This window comes from Vombatus ursinus, unplaced genomic scaffold (genome assembly GCF_900497805.2).
Source record: "Vombatus ursinus unplaced genomic scaffold, bare-nosed wombat genome assembly UNPS02014808.1, whole genome shotgun sequence".
NCBI classification, from domain to species: domain Eukaryota; kingdom Metazoa; phylum Chordata; class Mammalia; order Diprotodontia; family Vombatidae; genus Vombatus; species Vombatus ursinus.
In genome coordinates this window covers 7,177,325-7,196,164 of record NW_020954586.1, presented here as the reverse complement: position 1 = coordinate 7,196,164, position 18,840 = coordinate 7,177,325, and the positions used below count along the sequence as shown (strand labels likewise).

At 42.4% G+C, this 18,840-nt stretch overlaps 1 protein-coding gene across 1 annotated transcript in view; it reads left to right on the top strand.

Annotated features, from left to right (window-relative positions):
- DGKG (diacylglycerol kinase gamma) overlaps nt 1-18,840 on the top strand; it is a 258,329-nt gene that overhangs the window by 25,203 nt on the left and 214,286 nt on the right. Inside the window, exons 6-9 of the mRNA XM_027875364.1 lie at nt 1,332-1,406; nt 3,766-3,885; nt 14,941-15,058; nt 18,277-18,365. Coding sequence (XP_027731165.1) covers nt 1,332-1,406; nt 3,766-3,885; nt 14,941-15,058; nt 18,277-18,365 — 402 coding nt within the window. The remainder of the gene's footprint in view (nt 1-1,331; nt 1,407-3,765; nt 3,886-14,940; nt 15,059-18,276; nt 18,366-18,840) is intronic.

Below are 18,840 nucleotides of genomic sequence, written 5' to 3'. Positions count from 1 at the left end.
CTTTCCCATATCCTATGATCATTGGTTTTTTTATTTTCTTCTATTCCTGTTGAATTTCATCTATGCTGGATTCCATTTCCAAGCTCATTTGGAATCATGTTCCTGACATCCATGTGTAACAAAAGGCGTCTTTCTACTATTCTACCTAATGAGGCATCTCAGATGTTGCCCCTTAAATACCTACCTCATGCCAAAGGCCTTGCTATAGCAAGTATGTGCAATGAAGTCTCCAGGATGCTCTGATCCATTTGGTGCTCTGTAATTAATGAGATTATAGGGAGGGGGTGGGAGCTTCACTTGGTACCAAAAAATCTGAAGCATCTGGTGCTAATATTTATTAACCCATTGCGAAAAGACTATCAGGGATCCTTGGCATCTAATGGGCAAAATAGGGTCACCACAGTAGTCCTCCTACTATCATCAAAACATGTATCTAGAAATACAAGGAGACCTACAAGTTATCTGGTCCCACCCCCCTCATTTTCCAGATGAGGAAATCAATGGCCAAAGGTAAAATGACTTGCCCAAGATCATACGGATAGTACATAGGCAATCCTGTGTTTTTGGTTGTTGAAGAAGTAGAGGAGATGATCTCATCTTGGTATACTTAGAATGAGAAGAGGTAAAGGTAGGTATGAGAGGAGGTAGAAGGAAAGAAGATTGCTCTGTAGGGGAGAAAAGTCAATGTTTCGGTGTTTTCTACACAGAAGTAGTATATGCATCTCTCATTGCTGTCACCATGTAAGAATCCACCAATGTGGAGCAGCATGTAGGATCAGAGGACCTCTGGATCTTAGCTCTACCATTTAACATCTGTGTGACTCTTGGCAAGTTAATTAATGTCTCTGGCCTCAGTTTCCCCTTCTCTAAAATGAGAGGGTAAGACCGGGTGGCTTCTAAGGTCCCTTCCAGGCCCAAATCTTTGATCCTATGACTAGACGGTCTGTTTCTAAGGTCACTTCCATCTTTGAGCCTATGTTCCTAAGATGATCTTGACCCTGAATTTAGGGCAAAAATAAGGGAAATGGTGAATAGACTGATTCCAAGTTGTTGGTGCCAGTCTTAATGAAAATTCAATGCAGGACCATAGCATCAGAGAGTCTGAGCAAGAACGGACCTCACTGAGCGCAACCCTCAATTTACAGATGACAAAACTGAGACCCAGAGAAGTTAAATGACTTGTCCAGGATCACACAGCTAATAAGTGTCTGAGGTGGGATTCATCCCTGTGTTTCACCACAGAAAATATGCCACCCCCACTACCCCCTCCTCTCACTCTTTACTCATCCCATCTTCCTGGTTCTGTCTTCTTTCTTGTCATTTTCTCTTAGGAGCTGGATCGAATCCTCACCCAGATGGTGCATGTGGCTGAATATCTGGAATGGGATTGCACAGAGCTCAGGCCTGTAAGTGATGGGCCCTGATGATCAGCCTGGAGACATCAAAAATACTCCTCCCCACGTTAGCCGTGGGGCAATGATTTTTCCAGCTCCCGGAGAATCTAGATTACCTTCTGCTCCTTCATAGACTAGGGTTAGAGTCAGGGATAGAGGTGAAGACTAGACTTGTGATTTCACTGATACAGAAAACTCCCAGATGAGGAAATGCCCTCCATGAATACTGATTGTCACCTTCTCTGTGATTTGGTCTACTCCAAAAAGGGTCCTATTCTGTGTCAGTGGGAGAGAAGACTCAGATAGTCTGTGAACTAGTCCACTAGTGTTATTAAGTACCTACTATGTACCAGACACCTTGCTAAGCGATGTCGATAAAAAGAAAGGCAAAAACCAGTCTCTGACCTCAAGTAGCCAATTTTAAGTGTTGGGATTCTTACAGAAAGTAAGGCTTTAGCTAACACTGATGGGAAGCCGGGGAAGCCAGGAAGTGGAGATGAGGAGGGAGGATGTGTATTCCCTGCAGGAGGGGCAGTCAGAGAGAACTCCCCAAGTCCTGAAATGGAGTGTCTTGTGTATAACAGCCAGGAGGCCGGTGTCACTCCGGGGCACAGTACGTGGAGAAGAGTCAAATGTAAGAAAACTCATACCCACAAATCACAGAACCATCGCACTGAAGTGAAGGAGACCTAAACAGTAACTCCTCGAGAAATTGTTTTTAACTCTCGTTTTCAGAAACAATTCAGCTGGTCTGTTACTAGTAATTGCCATTGGACCAGCATCTAAATACTCTGTTCTCCTTCTATGCTTTTCCACTGGCCTCTCCTTTCAGGGCAAAATCTGTTTTGCTCAGTTCTGTTTTGCCCTGACTTCCCCAGCACTTGGATCAAGGCCATCCACACAGTGGGCACTTAAGAGATTTGTGTTGACCCGAACTGAGTTGAACCAAGGCCCCAGTTCTCTGGTAGGGATGTCACTGTCGACAAGATGAAAGAGTTGTCACGCCATTGAGCATTTGTGTTCTTGGGAAGGATTAAACACAAGAGTCATCCAATTATCTGAAGAAAGGAAAATATGAGTATTGGAACATCAGTGATGATAGGATCATAGATTTTCCGTTGTTGTTCAGTCGTTTTTCAGTCATGTGTGACTCTCTGTGACCCCATTTGGGATTTTCTTGGCACAGAACTGGAGTGGTTTGCCATTTCCTTTTCTAGCTCATTTTACAGATGAGGAAGCTGAGGCAAAAAGGGGCTTGCCCAGGATCAAACAGCTAGGAAGTGTCTGAGGCCATATTTGAACTCAGGAAAATGAGTCTTCCTGACTCCAGTCCTAGTGCTCTAACCATCGTACCCCACCTAGCTGCCCTTTAGTTCAACCCCTCCAACCCTACCCCTTCTCTAATTCTACAGAAGAGGAAATTGAGGCTTGTAGAGGTTAAACGACTCAGGATCATAGAACTGAATCTGGAAGGGGCCTCAGAAGTCACCAACTCCAATCCCCTCCTTTTAAAGATGAGAAAATAGAGGTCAAGGGAAATTACGTGACTTTGACTAAGGTGACCCAGGTAGAAAATACAAAAGGTGAGATTTTAATCTAGATCCTTTCACTCCAGAGCCAGTAGCCTTTCCATTGTACCACTCCCAGGAAAAAAATGCCATTCCAGACTGGTATGTTGGTCAGACCAATTTTTAAAAATTTTTTTGATACTTTCAGTTTTTATACGACCTTCATTTCTGAATATATTCTTCCCTTGTCTCTTCTCCAGAGAACCATCCCTTGAAACAAAAAAAATTTTAAAAATAAATAAATAAATAAAAGGGGTAAAATAATTTAGCAAAATGACCCAACAGATCCATTGAGTATGACTGTATATGCAGTATTCCGTACCACTCACCTCGCCAAGTGGCAGGAGGGAGAGGTATATTCTCATCTCTTTGAGCAGACTAATTTTGGGATCATGTTTATTACACCTTCTCTACAAGGTCAGGAGCCTGATAAGATTCCTACATTCTCATTTGTGACTGTCTAGTTTCACAGAGTCCTCAGTGATGTTTCAATGAATGAAATTCATTGTTGTGTCATACTATGAAAAATGGATCCTGCAGGGAGAGAATGACTGAACAAGGGGACCTTCTATTTAGGAAGCAAGAATGCTCTTTGTGAGCCGGAGAGAATCCATTGAAAGTAGGTCAGCAGGACCAACTCCTGTCCTAGTGGGTAAAAGAGGGATAGATCAAGACCAAGAGGAGTCTCCTGAAGGAAGTGGTAGGGAGAATGGAGGGGAAGGACAGTGAAGAGGGCCAAGACAAGGCAGAGGAAGGGAGTTGATTTCCACCCACTCCATGCTCTTTCCTTTGCTTCCTGGCAGATCTTGAAGGAAATGATGGAAGAGATTGATATTGACCATGATGGGATGGTGACCCTAGAAGAGTGGATTCAGGGAGGGATGACGACCATTCCATTACTGGTCCTACTAGGGATGGAAACAGTAAGTAACAAAGCCAGCTGCAGTTCATTAGGTTGGTGTACAGAGAACACTTCCTCGTGGATACCATGGCAGCCAAATCTTGTCCTGTGCTCTGAGTGAGGCTGCCTTCCTCTTGCTTAACTGAATCTCAGAATCATAAGATGAAAGGGAAATTGTCATTTCCCTTCTCATGATCATTATTGTTTCCCTTTCATCTTATGATTCCAAACTTAGAGTTTAATTCCTATATTTTCCAGATGAGGAAATTAAGTTTAAAGAGGTAAAGGGACTTTCCTAAGGTCATACAGCTAATTAGTAGCAGAAAGAGCCTGTATTCTTTCCATTTGGACTGCCAACATCATATTCTTGAATGGAGTGAACTTCAGACCCAAAGGTGCCATCCTGCCTAGATGCGACCCCTTCATAGCCTGTGTTTTCTCTAAGGCTAAGGGTGAGAGCTGGCTTTTTTCAAAATCACAACAGACCAATTTCTTTTTCCCTAGTTAACCCTTTAATCTCCATTGGGAACAGACTTTTGTCAACTGAGGGGATCTATAGCTCTGATCCCCTCATGATCAGGGAAACTCAGGACAGTCTTATAGAAAGTTCCTGAATCACTTTACCTGGACAAGCCATCCTCCAAATAGCAAGGGAGAAAAATGACCATCCAGTTTATTACACTGATAAAATTGGCATACCTCTTTATGAAGCTAAATTAAGTAAGGTGTTTACAGTACTTTTTTTAAAGAGGCGTATTTTGGGAGAAAATATCACATTTTGGACTAGCAATCCTACTGCTTTACTTTAAGACTTTAAAAAAACCCAAGATGATGTGGTTTAGTGGAAATGGTGATGATTTGGAGTCAGAGAATCCAAACTCAATTTTCACTGTTACTATATCAATGCCTTGTGTCACCTTGGCCATGTCGATTCATTTCTCTGGGTCTCACTTTCCTTATCGGTTACATGAGGGGGGTGGACTGAATGACCTCGGAGGTTCCTTCCTGCTCTAAATCTATGATTCTATAATCCTTCTTCAATGTATCAATAGATCGGTGATTTCATTGATACAGGGTATTACCCCACAACCCCAGTCCAGATCTCAACCTAGCCACATCTTCTCAACTTGCACAATTCCTGTCCCATGAAGCTTCCATGGCTCCAGAACCAGGGAACCTGGATTCCAGATCCACCTCTGCTAATGTGACCAGAGGTCAATCACCTCACCGCCATGGGTCTCAGTTTCTTCATCTGTAAAATGAGGATTTTGGACTAGATGGTCTCTGAGGTCCCTTCCATCTCTGTAGATTCTATGACCTTGATTTTTGTGTTTTATCTTAGAAACGAAAGGTTACTCTGAAATATTTTTTCTAACTGGGGAAAGGACACATTCTGTCAAATGAGGTTGCATTAGCTTGCTGATGAGGTCCCATTCTGCCCGAGAGTTGTGGTTCTTTGATCCTATGATCTGTCCAACTCTCTGGAAGGGTTCTTTGAGGTCTTTTAGCATCCTCTGGGTACCATGGTAACACTAGGCTTATTCATCTGTTACCTTGCAACAGGACTACATTTTCTCATCATAAATGTCCCTGGACAATATATCACACACAAAAAATATATATATTATAGATATAAAAATAAATATAAATAAATAAATAAAAATATGTAAAATATATGGCTATAGTTTCACAAATAAGAAAATTATCAGTTACTAAGCAAATTCAGTTCCTTATACGTTCTGGGCATGCTTGAATAGAACCCATGCTAGAGTCTTATGATTCTTCAAAGAGAGACATGTGAATGAAGCCTGAAAAATGGAAATCAGGGAAGAGGAGAAATCCACTAGCCCCAAGATGGCACCGCAGCCTAATAAAATTGGAAGAAGTGTTACTTCTTCCTATTCTAGATCGTGTTTACTTTCTTCTCCTTCTTCTTTAAGGAAATTACGGATATGTATGGAAAGGAAAACACATAGTGAGTAATGATTGGTTTGAGTAAACCCAAGTGTTATTCAATGGTAGGGCACTAGGTGGCACCATAGTGTATTGAGAGGCCAGACCTGGAGTCAGAAAAACAACTCTTCCTAAATTAAAATCTGGCCTCAGACCTAACCATGTGACCCTAGGCAAGTTACTTCACCCTGTTTGCCTCAGTTTCCTCATCTGTAAAATGAGCTGGAGAAGGAAATGGCAATCCACTCCAGTATCTTTGCCAAGAAAATTCCAAAAGGCATCACGAAGATTTGGACAGGACTGAAACAACTGAACGACAAATTCAGCAGATGTTCTGGGCAACCATCTATCCTGCTAAGCCTGCAGATGATCCCATGCCATATAACTTCCCAGGAACATAAAGACTGAAAAACCACAGGGAAACAGAAGTGACTTTTGGAAAGAGAGATAATAGTTATCTCTTCTTCCACATATTTTCTTAGAGCACTTTGTCTGGTTTTCCTCTTTGCACCTGCAGCTTATTACAATGTCACCCAATAGAATAGAAGCTCCTTGAGGGCAGAGACATAGGTTTTTGTTGTTATATCCCCTGAAGGGAGCCAAAAAGGGCAAAATTAGGTGGTAATGATCCTCTTCAAATTTAATTAGGTTAGCCTTCAGACTAAAATAGATGGAAGCTATCAGACCCCAGTTCATAGTCTTTTTTTCTGCTCGATAGAGCCTGTGTTCTGAGGGTAGAGTCTTTGAGAACCCAGGATCATCTCTACAAGGAGGCATCTAAGCACTGTTTTAATCAGTCAATAAACAAATACTTATTAAGTGCCTGTTGTGAGCCGGGAACTGGAGATACAAAGATCTGCCCTCTCCCCAAAGTGGAACAATCCTTGTGTAACATTAAAAACTGCTGCTGGGTCCAAGGCACTCTGGCATCGAACCCACTCCCTTTCTCTAAGGAATCCCTTTGCTCTGCACACATACGTGTTGGAGCCTGACCCCTATTGACAGGAATTAAGCTCTCTTTTTTCATTCTTCAGTTGGCTAAGTACCCTGGCCCAAACTGAATCATTTGAGGACAAATTACCCAAAGCTTAGGTTTTAGTTCATGTTTAGTGCTTCCCCAAAGGAGAGGAGTTAAAAAGATAACCAATGTGTAATATGAATCAAGTATGGGACAGGTATTTATTTCCTTTGCACAAAAGAATTGCTAAAGGACAAAAAAGACTCACAGCTTACATTGAGAGAATGACTTAAAATAGTATACAATAGCTTAACTTGTAATAGTTGCTACACTCAGCTGGAGGTTGATAATTAACCCTCCTCAGAACATAAAGCAGTTTGCAGGGCAGCCAAATGGGTATTCCACATTTCACTCTGGGTCTGCACTGTCCAAACAATTCCTGTTCCACATCTTCTGGCAAAGTCTTGGGCTCAGCCATCTGTTTTGGGTCACCCTCTCCAAGAGTCCCACAGTCATGCTGGGGATTCCTCCCCAGGCCACCAACCAAAAAGACCCAGAGACCTGAGAATGCTGCACCGTACAAGATTGCCCCTAAGTCTGTCTCAGAAATAGGTACTGAGTCGCCTAAGATGAGGAAAGAGGCAACGCAAAGGGGACAGCCCCCAAAACCAGGTTTGACCTCACCTCAGCAGGACCGATGTTTTATCTGCCAACGGAAGGAACCAGGGCAATCCAGCCTTCCCCTAGATCGCGTGGGAAATGCCCAGACAGAATCCACAACCAGAAGGGAAGGGAGCACCAGGGCTAGGGTCACTCCCTTTTAAGCATCCTCTTTGTCACCAGCTGTTCCTGCTCAGTGGTCAATAAGGGCATTGCCAGATGCTCTCAAAGCACCATGCCCTGAGTCACCCCCGCATGGCAGCGGCCTTGCTTATGTTTAGAGATCCCCTAGTTACACCCATTTTAGTCAAGAAGGAAGAAAATCATTTTAGAAAGAACTACCTGTATCAATTTGTAGTTATGTATTTTATAGGGAAAAACCTGGAAACAAACTAAATTCCCAACAGTGGAGACCATTGACTAAAGAGACTGTTTGCCGGAGACCAAAGCAACAGCTATGGCCATAAAGAATAACAAATATGGAGAAGAGGCATAAATGTAGGCTTGATTCAGAGTGCCAGAAGCAGCCTTCACTGGGAACCAATCTGCAACTCCAGAAATATATACAGGACTGTGTATATATATGGACATCACCCTCATGATGCCATTGACCCTCTTCGAAAGTGAAGGACAAACAATAACATATATATGCATGTGTATCTGCATTTACGTGTATACATAAACATATACACATATGCACACGTGTATACATGTTATACATATATGCATAGATACAGATACAGACGTAGATACATATCAAAGTCTCTGTGTCAGAGGTCATTGGTATGCATGCAGCATGGGCTTCCCAGGAGTGAGCTGGCCTGCTGTATATACCTGCCTATGTTAGAAGTTCCTTCTGTCGTCATTCAGTCATTTATAGTCGTGTCCAACTCTCCCTGACCCCATTTGGGCTTTTCTTGGCAGAGTTACTGGAGTGGTTAGTCATTTTCTTCTCCAGCTCATTTTACAGGTGAGGAGACTGAGGCCAATAAAGTGAAGTGACTTGCCCAGGGTCACACAACTAGTAAGTGTCTGAGGCCAGATTTGGACTCAGGAAGATGAGTCTTCCTGACTCCAGACCTGGTACTCTATCCACTGCACTACCTAGCTGCCTCTGTTCTAACCACATGGAAAGCCTGGATACAAGTAACGTAGCATACTGAATAGAACTTGGGGTCAGGAAGAGCTGGGTTCAAACCCTACTTCTGATACTTACTAGCTCTCTGACTCTGGACAAGTCATTCAATAATAGTTAATAGCCTACAGTTATTTAACACTTACTATGTGTCAGGCACTGTGCTAAGCACTTTACAATTATTATCTCATTTTATTCTCCCAACAACCCTGGGAGGCAGGTGCTATTATTGTCCCCATTTTACAGATGATGAAACTGAGATCTCCCTGAAGCCCAGTTTCCTCATCTATAAAACGAGGGGCTTTGGATTAGATGACATTCTTTCCCAGCTCCAATCTATGGTGCTGTGACTTTAGGGGATTTCTAACTTCTGGCTCACAGTCCTCCCCCAGAAACTCTGGCAAAATCTCTCCCTGATGCCATCCTTTCTGCTGCCTGTAACTGATCTTGAAGGTTCCAAGAAATTAAAGGATGTGAGTTTTGTTGGCAGAGAAACCAAACTGGACTCCTCCGAGAACCCTTGGGAAAGAGACACCCTCCATGAGCAGCTCTCTCCCCAAATCGGTGCTCTCGGTTCCTTGGAGTCCTGAAATGGCGGGGTCACTGCAGCACCCCATGTTCTGTGCTGCTCCCAGCATTAATGGTCACTCTCAGGAAGGGCTAAAACATGCCAGGGCTAATTACTGTCACAGGGCATGGTCTTGGCCACCACTGAGGAGAGACTGTCAGAGTTTTCTCTGTCACGTAAGAGGGCTGGATTTCTCTGCAGATACTGAACGAAGCTGGGTCCTTCAGCTCCCTTTGCCACCTCCAATCTAGTCCCACAAAATCATTTCCAGGAAGAAAGTAAATTAATGTAGAAATTCAACAAGCATTTAATAGGCACCCGCTGTGTGCCAGGCACTCAGGAAATGAAGACAAAAATGAAACCGTTCCTGCCTGCAAGGAGCTTACATTCTATTGGGAGAAAATTTGAAGAGAGTTCACATTAGCAACTCAGGTTCAGATATGGTGACTATAAATGTTGACATCCATCCTCGCACACACCTGGTAAAGAGGTGTCCACGGAAGAGAACACTTCCTCCTTGTCTGGGAGCCAGTAAAACACCCCAATTTCTCTCTAATTATCTCTGTCCTCTATTGAAGAATCTCCCTTAGACAGATGTTTGCCCCCCGCCATGCATCCTCCACAAACTACCAAATGGGTGTTGCCCAAACATGGATTTGACCATGTCATGTATCACCCCCATCCCCACCCTCAACTCAAAAATCTTTGATGACTCCCTATGGTTTTGAGGATAAAATAAAAAACATAGACTCATAGATCTAGAAGAGACCTCAGAAGCCATCCAGCCCGACTCCCTAATTTACAGATGAGGAAACTGAGGCACACAGAAGTTAAATGACTAGGATTAAATTAGGATGTAAACCATTTTAGGATTATGTCATGACATAATCCTAAAATAATTATAAAATTAATATAGAAGAATAGATCTACAGTTGAAAGGGATTTTAGACCAACCTTTCATTTTACAGTTGAGGAAACTGAGGCTCAGGGAAATGAAGTCACACAGATGATAGAGGAGGTATTTGAAACCAGGTACTCCAACTCCAGAACCAGTGGTCTTCCCACCATGCCATGCTTGAGCTCCTACAGAACAGAGACAGTCTCTGTCTTCTATCTAATCCAGTTGTAGTAAACTCAATACAGACACAACCAAGTTCTTCCTAAGTCTGTCTAGAATACTACAAAGTTCAGCTAGGTGATGCCATAGTGCATAGAGTGCCAGACCCTACAGTGAGGAAGAGTCTTCCTCAGTTCAAATCCGGCCTCAGACACTTACTACCTGTGTGACCCCGGGTAAGTCATTTCATCCTGTTTGCCTCAGGATTTCCTCATCTGTAAAATGAGCTAGAGAAGAAAATGGCAAACCACTCCAATATGTTTGCCAAGAAAACCCCAAGTGGGGCCATGAAGAGTCAAATAAAATTGAAACAACTAACCAAAGTTCTCCTGGGCTATTAGAAATATGGCCAAGAGATGCCAAGGGCTGTTGGTGGATTCAGAGAATGTGCTTGGGAAATTTGAGTTGATCCCTTAATCTCCATGTGGATTAAACCTACTAACAAATAACAAGCCCTCAGGAGCCTTCAGTGAAACCACATTTCATTCATTGCACATGCCTGGAAAAGCAGCCTTCTTTTCCACTTTTGTAAAGAAAATCTCAAGTTCAGTGCCTGAATTAATCTTCTTGATGGTCTTGGGGGAGATTTTTGAATAATAATGAAGAGGAATGTGGATTTCTGAACAGAAAAATGTCCCCTATTACATACGATTTCAAAGCCATTCAGTTCAATGAATATTTATTAATATTATTACTGCTAATAAATGACAATATGCAAAATAATATGCCAGACATAGGCAGGAGGCTATCTTACATTACCCCAGAAGAATGAAAGCTCTTTAAAGACAAGGATTGTTTGTAGTTTTTAATTGTTATTAAGTCATTTTTTCAGTCTTGTCTGACTCTCTGTGACCTCATTTGGGGTTTTCTTGGCAAAGATACTAGAGTGGTTTGCCATTTCCTTCTCCAGTTCATTTTACAGATGAGGAAACTGAGGCAAACAGGGTGAAGTAACTTGCCTAGGGTCACATGACTAGTAAGTGCCTGAGGCCAGATTTGAATTCAGGAAGATGAGTTGACCTGACTCCAGGTGGAAAGCTCTGTGCACTATAGCACCACCTAGCGCCCTTGTTTGTAGTAGGACTGATAAATGTTGAATCAAATTGAAAGGAAAGAAAGGAAAGGAATTGAATTGAACCAAATGGAAAACATTACATAAGGCTTGGTTCTTGCCTTCACAGAGCTTACAATCTGATTTAGGGGATACAATACACACACAAATAACTATAATACGAATAGAATACGATGAGTGCATTAGATAGTTACAAAATGCTATGCCAGGTCCAAGGAAAGAACAGTGCTAAGATGAGCAAAGGTAATCAAAGAAGGCTCCATGGAGGAGTTAGCATTTGAACTAAGTTTTGAAGGAAGGGTAGAATTTTAATAGGTAGAAATGGAGTTTCTGGGGAGGGCATTCCAGGCATAGTGAAAGATATAGACAAAAACACAGAAAGTACAAAACCTATTAGAACAGGACAGGCAGTCTTGTTTGGCTTGAGTGTAGAGGACATAGGCAATCTTCTTAGGCTGGATTCAAGGGAATAGCTACCTCCAGGCAGACCTCATGGGCTCGTCCATCTAGAGATGGAAGGGACTTCTGAGACATCTACTCCAATCCTCTCATTTTACAGAAGAGGAAACTGAGTCCCAGAGAGGTTAAGTTCATAAGAACAGAGCTGGAATGGGCCTCCACGACCATCTTGGGCAGGATTTAACCTGGGTTAGTGGGATTTTTTAAAATATCTTGATAACTGCCTTTCAGTATAATTGGTTACCCTAGTAATTCTATATATTTTATATAATATATGTAAAAACATGATCTGAGAAGGGATCCCTAGGCTTCACCAGACTGTCCAAGGGGTCCATGACATAAAAAGCTTCAGAACACTTACTTTAGTGAAAACTCATCATTTTTACAAATGAGTAAACTGAGACCCAAAGAGATAAAGGAAAGATGACAGAATTATGGCACCTTAGGGGTCATCTAGTCCAACCTTATCATTCTACAGATGTAGAAACTGAGACCCTGGTATGTCAGGTTATTTGCCTAATAACTCACAGGGAGTAACTATCAGGTGATATTTCCCTTGATTTCAGTAAGAACTGTTGGATTCTGTTCACCTACACTTGGCTCTTGGAATTCATGATGGATAAATTCTTCCATTCTCTCTGCTGGTAGCCATCCGTTTCCTTTGTATTCTACTTTATCCAGAGATGCTGGGTCATCTGGAACACTGCACTGGATTTGAATTCAGAATACCCAAGTACTACTAGCTCTTTCGCTTCAGAGCCCTGTTGCAGAATCAACACATCTTAGAACTGGTAGTCAGTCAGAAAACATTTATTAAGCACTTACTATGTGCCAGGCACTGTACTAAACACTAAGAATACAAAAAGGGGCAAAAGACAGTTCCTGCCCTTTAGAAATGCACCATCTAGCGGAGGGAACCCAAGTATGAATCTGTCAGCAAATGGCCATCCAGTCTTTGCTGGAAGTCCTCTAGTGAAGGGCCAACCTCTTGAGGTGGCCTATAGCATTTTGGGACAGATCTGGCTTTTTAAAAAAGTATTTATATCAAACCAAAATCTGTCTCTTCTGCATTTTCCCACTCATCTACCCCTAGTTCTGCCTTCAGGGGCCAAACAGATTAAATCTAATCTTTAGCCAGTCAAGTTTGTGACCAATAATGTTTTAAAGTTGCTGTCATTTGCCACTCTCAAGTTTTTTCTTCTTTTTTCCCACTTAATAGTATTTTATTTTTTTCCAAATACATGTAAAGATAGTTTTCAACATTCACTTTTTATAAGATTTTGAGTTTCAAATTTTTTTCCACCTCCCTCCCCAAGGTGGCATGCAATCTGATATAGGCTATATATATAAAATCCTATTAAACCTATTTCCACAGTAGTTATGTTGTGAAAGAAGAATCAGATCAAAAAGGGAAAACCACAAGAAAGGAAAAAAAGAGAGAAAATAGTATGCATCAATCTGCATTCAGACTCCATAGTTCTTTCTCTGGGTGTGGTTAGCATTTTCCATCATGAGTCTTTTGGAATTGTCTTAGAACCTTGCATTGCTGAGAAGAGCTAAGTCTATCAAAGTTGATCAATACACAATGTTGCTATTACTATGTACAATGTTCTCTTGGTTCTGTTCACTTCACTCAGCATCAGACCATACAAGTCTTTCCAGGTTTTTCTGAAATCCTCCTGCTCATGATTTCTTATAGCACAATAGTATTTCATTACGTTCATATACCACAACTTGTTCAGCCATTCCCCAATTGACTGGACACCACAAAAAGAGCTGCTATAAATATTTTTGTACATGTGAGTCCTTTTCCCTTTTTTATGATCTCTTTAAGACATAGACCTAGAAATGGCATTGCTGGGTCAAAGGGTATGCAAGTCTATAGGCCTTTGGGTATGGTTCCAAACTGTTATCCAGAATGGTTAGATCAGTTCACAAGTCCAACAATGCATTAGTGTTCCAATTTTCCCACATCTCCTCCAACACTTATTATTTTCCTTTTTTTGTCATATTAGCCAATCTGATAGGTTTGATGTGGTACCTCAGAGTTGTTTTGATTTGTATTTCTCTAATCAGTAGTGATTTAGAGCCCCTTTTTGTATTCTTAGTGTTTAGTACAATGCCTGGCACATAGTAGGTGCTTAATAAATGTTTTCTGACTGACCACCAATTCTAAGATGTGTTGATTCTGCAACAGGGCTCTGAAGTGAAAGAACTAGATAGTTGTCTTTTTCTTCTGTAAAATGAACATCTCCAGTATCTTCAACTAATCCTTTTTTGAGGGATGGTCTCCAGGGGCTTCTTTAGGACTCCCTCAATTATATATTCTCTAGTTTTTCTATGCCTTTCCCAAAATGTGGCACTCCAAAATGGAATACACAATTCCAGTTGTGTTTCTCCACAAGTCCTCTGTGCCTAATGAAATTCTGACCGAAAAAGTTCTGAGCATGATTTAATCAATTTATTAGTTAGGTTAGCAATAACCAATAAATTGAGGTTACTGGTCTCTCTTGGTTCCCAAAGATTCCATCTGAGGGTCACAGGGCACTTTAAATCCTGGAGTGTTTTCCTTCTGATCAATCTGATAGTACATCATTTGGACCTCCTGGGCAAGTGTAAGTCAACCCTGATTGGTAGGTGGGTTGGCCTTCAGGTGTGGCTGATTACACCCCTCTCTGTCACTCAAGGAATTCAAGTTGCCTCATGAGAAACAGCTTCCTCTAGCAATCTTGGTTCAATTAGATTTCCCCTGGCTTTGACTTCTCTACTCGAGATCAAGTTGCCCCAAATCTTGATTAGAAAATAAGGACACAAGAGTCATTCCCTCGATAGACCTTAGCTCAAATTGGCTTCTGTTTACTGGGTAAACAGCCCAGGCTGGTAAGCAGATGCTTTAGGTGCTGGGAGTAACCAGGATGTAATTGAGGACCTCTGATTCCAAATCCAGCATTCTTTCCACTGAAAAAGATAGGTTGGTAAGACTCGTATCATCTCCATGAGAATGACATCTTTGTCATATTCTTGCAATTCCAAAAATTGGAGGGGAGGGGGCAAAGAGGGACGGAAGAGACTGATGATGGGGACAATTGCTTCTCTCTTTTTTGGACTTCTTTTCCTGGAGTTTCACCAATGTCTCTGTTTATTTGTACCTGTAGAATGTGAATGAAGATGGTCAGCATGCCTGGAGGCTAAAGAATTTCAAAAAGCCAGCCTTCTGCCATCTCTGCCACACCGTTCTGGTGGGAGTGCGGAAACAGGCCCTGTGCTGTTCATGTGAGTCCGGGCTCCTCCTCCTGTCTGTCTCCCCCATTCAGGTCTTTGGACATTCCAAAGGGCATCTGGGCACATGCCTAGTAGCCTCTTAGATAGACTCTACTTGTGGTCACATTGATGCGGGATCCACCATTTTGAAAGTCAATTGTCAAGCGACCATAGCGCCAGCTTCCTGTGGGAGCTCTTCCACTGAAGGCCTCTTCTGGTGCTTTAGGGTGGTACCAAGGTGTCCCCAGACTATCACCTGGTGATGGACTGCATTTATATTAACTGAGGACCAGTCTAGGTAAGTTCACAGAACCTCATCACCAGAATGTTCTTAGGGTGATAAATATTCTGGCCTCAGAAACTATTAATAGTCACCTGGAATCCAAGCTGCAGAACCCAGAATGGAGGGAACATCAGTTAAAGTCCTGAAATAAGTGACAACTCTAAATATTCAATGCTGAGCAAAGATTGTACCATGAAATGAGGTCAGAATAAAAGCCCCTTGAGGGCATGAACATTTTCACTTTTGTCTTTGTATCTATAGTGTTTAGCCTAGGTTGTCCCAGCACGTAGTAGGCATTTAATTAATATTGGTTGTGATTTTATATATGTAAGGAACTCCCAAATAAGAAAACTCCTCCATCAGTTCAGATTGCCACCTGTTCTGCATTGTATGGTGTTGAGTCAACCTGGGTCACTGAGACTTGTCCAGGGTCATATGGCAAGCGTATGTCAAAGGCAGAAGTTGAACCCAGGTCTTCTTGACCCTGAAGCTGGTTATCTATTCCATACACCATGCCAGCCTCTCAAATGGTGACACAGGACTCCAAGAAAGGTCGGTCAGTAAAGCCATCCTCAAGGATAATCCACAGGGTATGCTCTGATCCAAACTCCTCCCCCCCTTCCAAGACATTAGTTATTCATTTTATATATATATATGTATATATATATATATACATATACACACACACATACATATACACACATACATACATATATACATATATGTATATATACATACATATATACATATATGTATATATACATACATGTATATATAATATATATACATATATGTGTATATATGTGTGTGTGTGTGTGTATATTATATATATATATATATAATATATATATATCCCTTATGCTTTCCTTCTGATACAAGAGAAAGGATCTCCCCTTCCAGGCACCAATTTCATTGTCTTTGTTTTTTCCTCCAGTCTTTGCCTTGTCTTCTCACTTCCCCCTGCGGCAGCTAGGGGGCTCCATAGTGCACAGTGCTGGGCCTGGAGTCAGGAAGACTCATCTTCCTAAGTTCAAATCTGGCCTCAGATGCTTAGTAGCTGTGTGATCCTGGGCAAGTCACTTAACCTTGTTTGCCTCAGTTTCCTCATTTGTAAAATGAGTTGGAGAAAGAAGCGGCAAACCGCTCCAGGATCTCTGCCAAGAAAACCCAAATGGAGTCATGGAGAGTGAGACATGACTGAAAAAGAACTGAACAAAAACAACTCTCTTCCATCCAGTACAAAATAGGCCCATTTATCCTACTCTGGAAACTCTCCTCTTGCTGACTCAGCGATAGTTTGTGCCCATGATTACACAGAATGTCCTCAGGCCCTTTGGAATATAGCACACAAGCTCTCAGCTTTGACCAAATAGTGTACAGAAGCTTCCTGTCACAGAGCGGATGGAGCGTCTGGTGGAGGGATGGCCTCCTTTATGGAAAATATACATAAAAATAAGGCAGCGTGGAGCAGTGGTTGGAGTGTTGGGCTTAGAATCAGGACGATCTGGGTTCAAACCCTGCCTCAAACCCTGGCAGTATGACTTTGGGCAATTAATCTGTCCACAAGCTTTATTAGGTACCTACTATGACAATCTCTCTGGGTCTCAGTTTCTTCACCTGAAAAATTAGGGGACCTATAAGGTTTCTTGCAGTTCTAAATTTATGATTCTATGATTATAATTACGTTTTCCCTAGAAGTTAAAAGACCCCCAACCTTCTGATCAGTAGATAGACCCTCAAAGGTCTAATCTAATAAATCATCCCCATCCCGGTTTATTTCCACCAGTGTCTCGTCAGTGTGGCCCCCAGCGTCCGTGAGCGGCCTCAGCATACAGAAAGAAGCTATGAGTGCCACAGATCCTATCTGGGGCCTTCATAAAAATTAATTTCCTCTCCAGAAACCTAATTTCATGTAGACTCAGTCTAATTTCTTTGGGGTCTCGTGGCCTTTTCTGGAGTGTTTGGGTTTTGGGGAGGTGGCGGTTGGAGGTTGAGGGGATTAGGCCTGCTTGCGACTTCCCATGAAGAACTTTCAGAGAAGTGCTGTCTTCCAGAGCGTCTCCAACAAGTGGCTCAGAGGGTTGCCTGGGGCAATGGGTAAAGTGACTTGCCCAGGATCAGAGCTGAGGCTTAGGATCTAGAACCCTAATGTCAGAGCTAGAAGCAATGTCAGAGACCATCTAGTCCAGCCCACTCATTGGACAGGGGAGGAAGAGGAAACCTAGAGGAATTATAAGGTCATGGATTGAGACCTGGAAGGGACCTTAAGCCACGTCTAGCTCAGTTACCTCACTTTACAGACAAAGCAGCCGAGGACTAGGGGCATTAATGACTTCACCAGTCACACAACTCATAAGTATCAGAGGTGGGATTTGAACCCAGTTCCTCTGAAGCTGGAGACAGTGCTCTTTGCACTGTTCCCGACTCCAGGTTTTGCTATTTCTGGATTGTGTGGTTAGAAGAGCCAGGGACAGAACCACAGGGATGTTCACTCATCACTCTGGAGATGTTTTTTTCCTATATCTTCCCCTGACCCCCCAATATCTTAATTGGGCACCATGGACAGGGCTGGGCTTTGGGAAAGGTGACCTTAGTTTGTCAAAGATCAATAGCTTCAGGGCCAGCTAGATGGCGCAGTGGATGGAGGGCCAATTGTGCAGTCGGAAGGACCTGAGTTCTGATCCGGCCTCAGACACTTGACACTTACTAGCTATGTGACCCTGGGTAAGTCACTTAACCCTAATTGCCTCACTCCACAAAAAATCAATAGCTTCTTTAGTCATCAGACAAATAGTGTCCCATATTTTCCCGCACGTGGCTTTGTATGGTTACTGACCACCCTGTGATTGTGGAGGCACTAGGCACTACAGGGCAGTGGGGTGGGTGGCTCTCTTGTGCCCCTGTTGGACAGGTAACTCACAGTAGTACCCCTCTCTTCTCTTTTCAGTTTGTAAATATACAGTCCACCAAAAATGTGCATCCCAAAATATCTCTCCATGCATCAGCACGTATAGGAAATCCAGGAGACAGATTGAGGTGAGTGAAGAATCCGCTGGCCTCTGGTGCTGCTTTGCCTTCCACATGTGTAGGGTCCTTTTGCAGCTCTCAGTCTTTGATCCCATGATCCAAAGTGCCAGGCAATGGAATCATCTTCACAGAATTCCAGATCAGAAAGCTAATTGTCATTCAGTCTCTCCTCTACCTCTCCTTTTAAGCCAGAGGCAGTGAGGTGGCACAGTCCATAAAATGGTAGGCTTGGAGTCAGGGAGACCTGAGTTCGCATCCTACCTCATGCCCTTGCTAGCTGTGTGACCATGGGAAAGTAACTTAACCTCTGTCTGCCTTGGTTCTCCCATCTAAAAATAGGGATAATAATAGTACCTCCCAGTGTCATTATGAAGATCAAATGAGTTCACACAGGGAAAGCACTTTGCATGCCTTAAAACACTAGATAAATGATAGCTATTTTTTATTCAACTTTATTTTTATTTCCAGATTCTCTCCCTCTCAC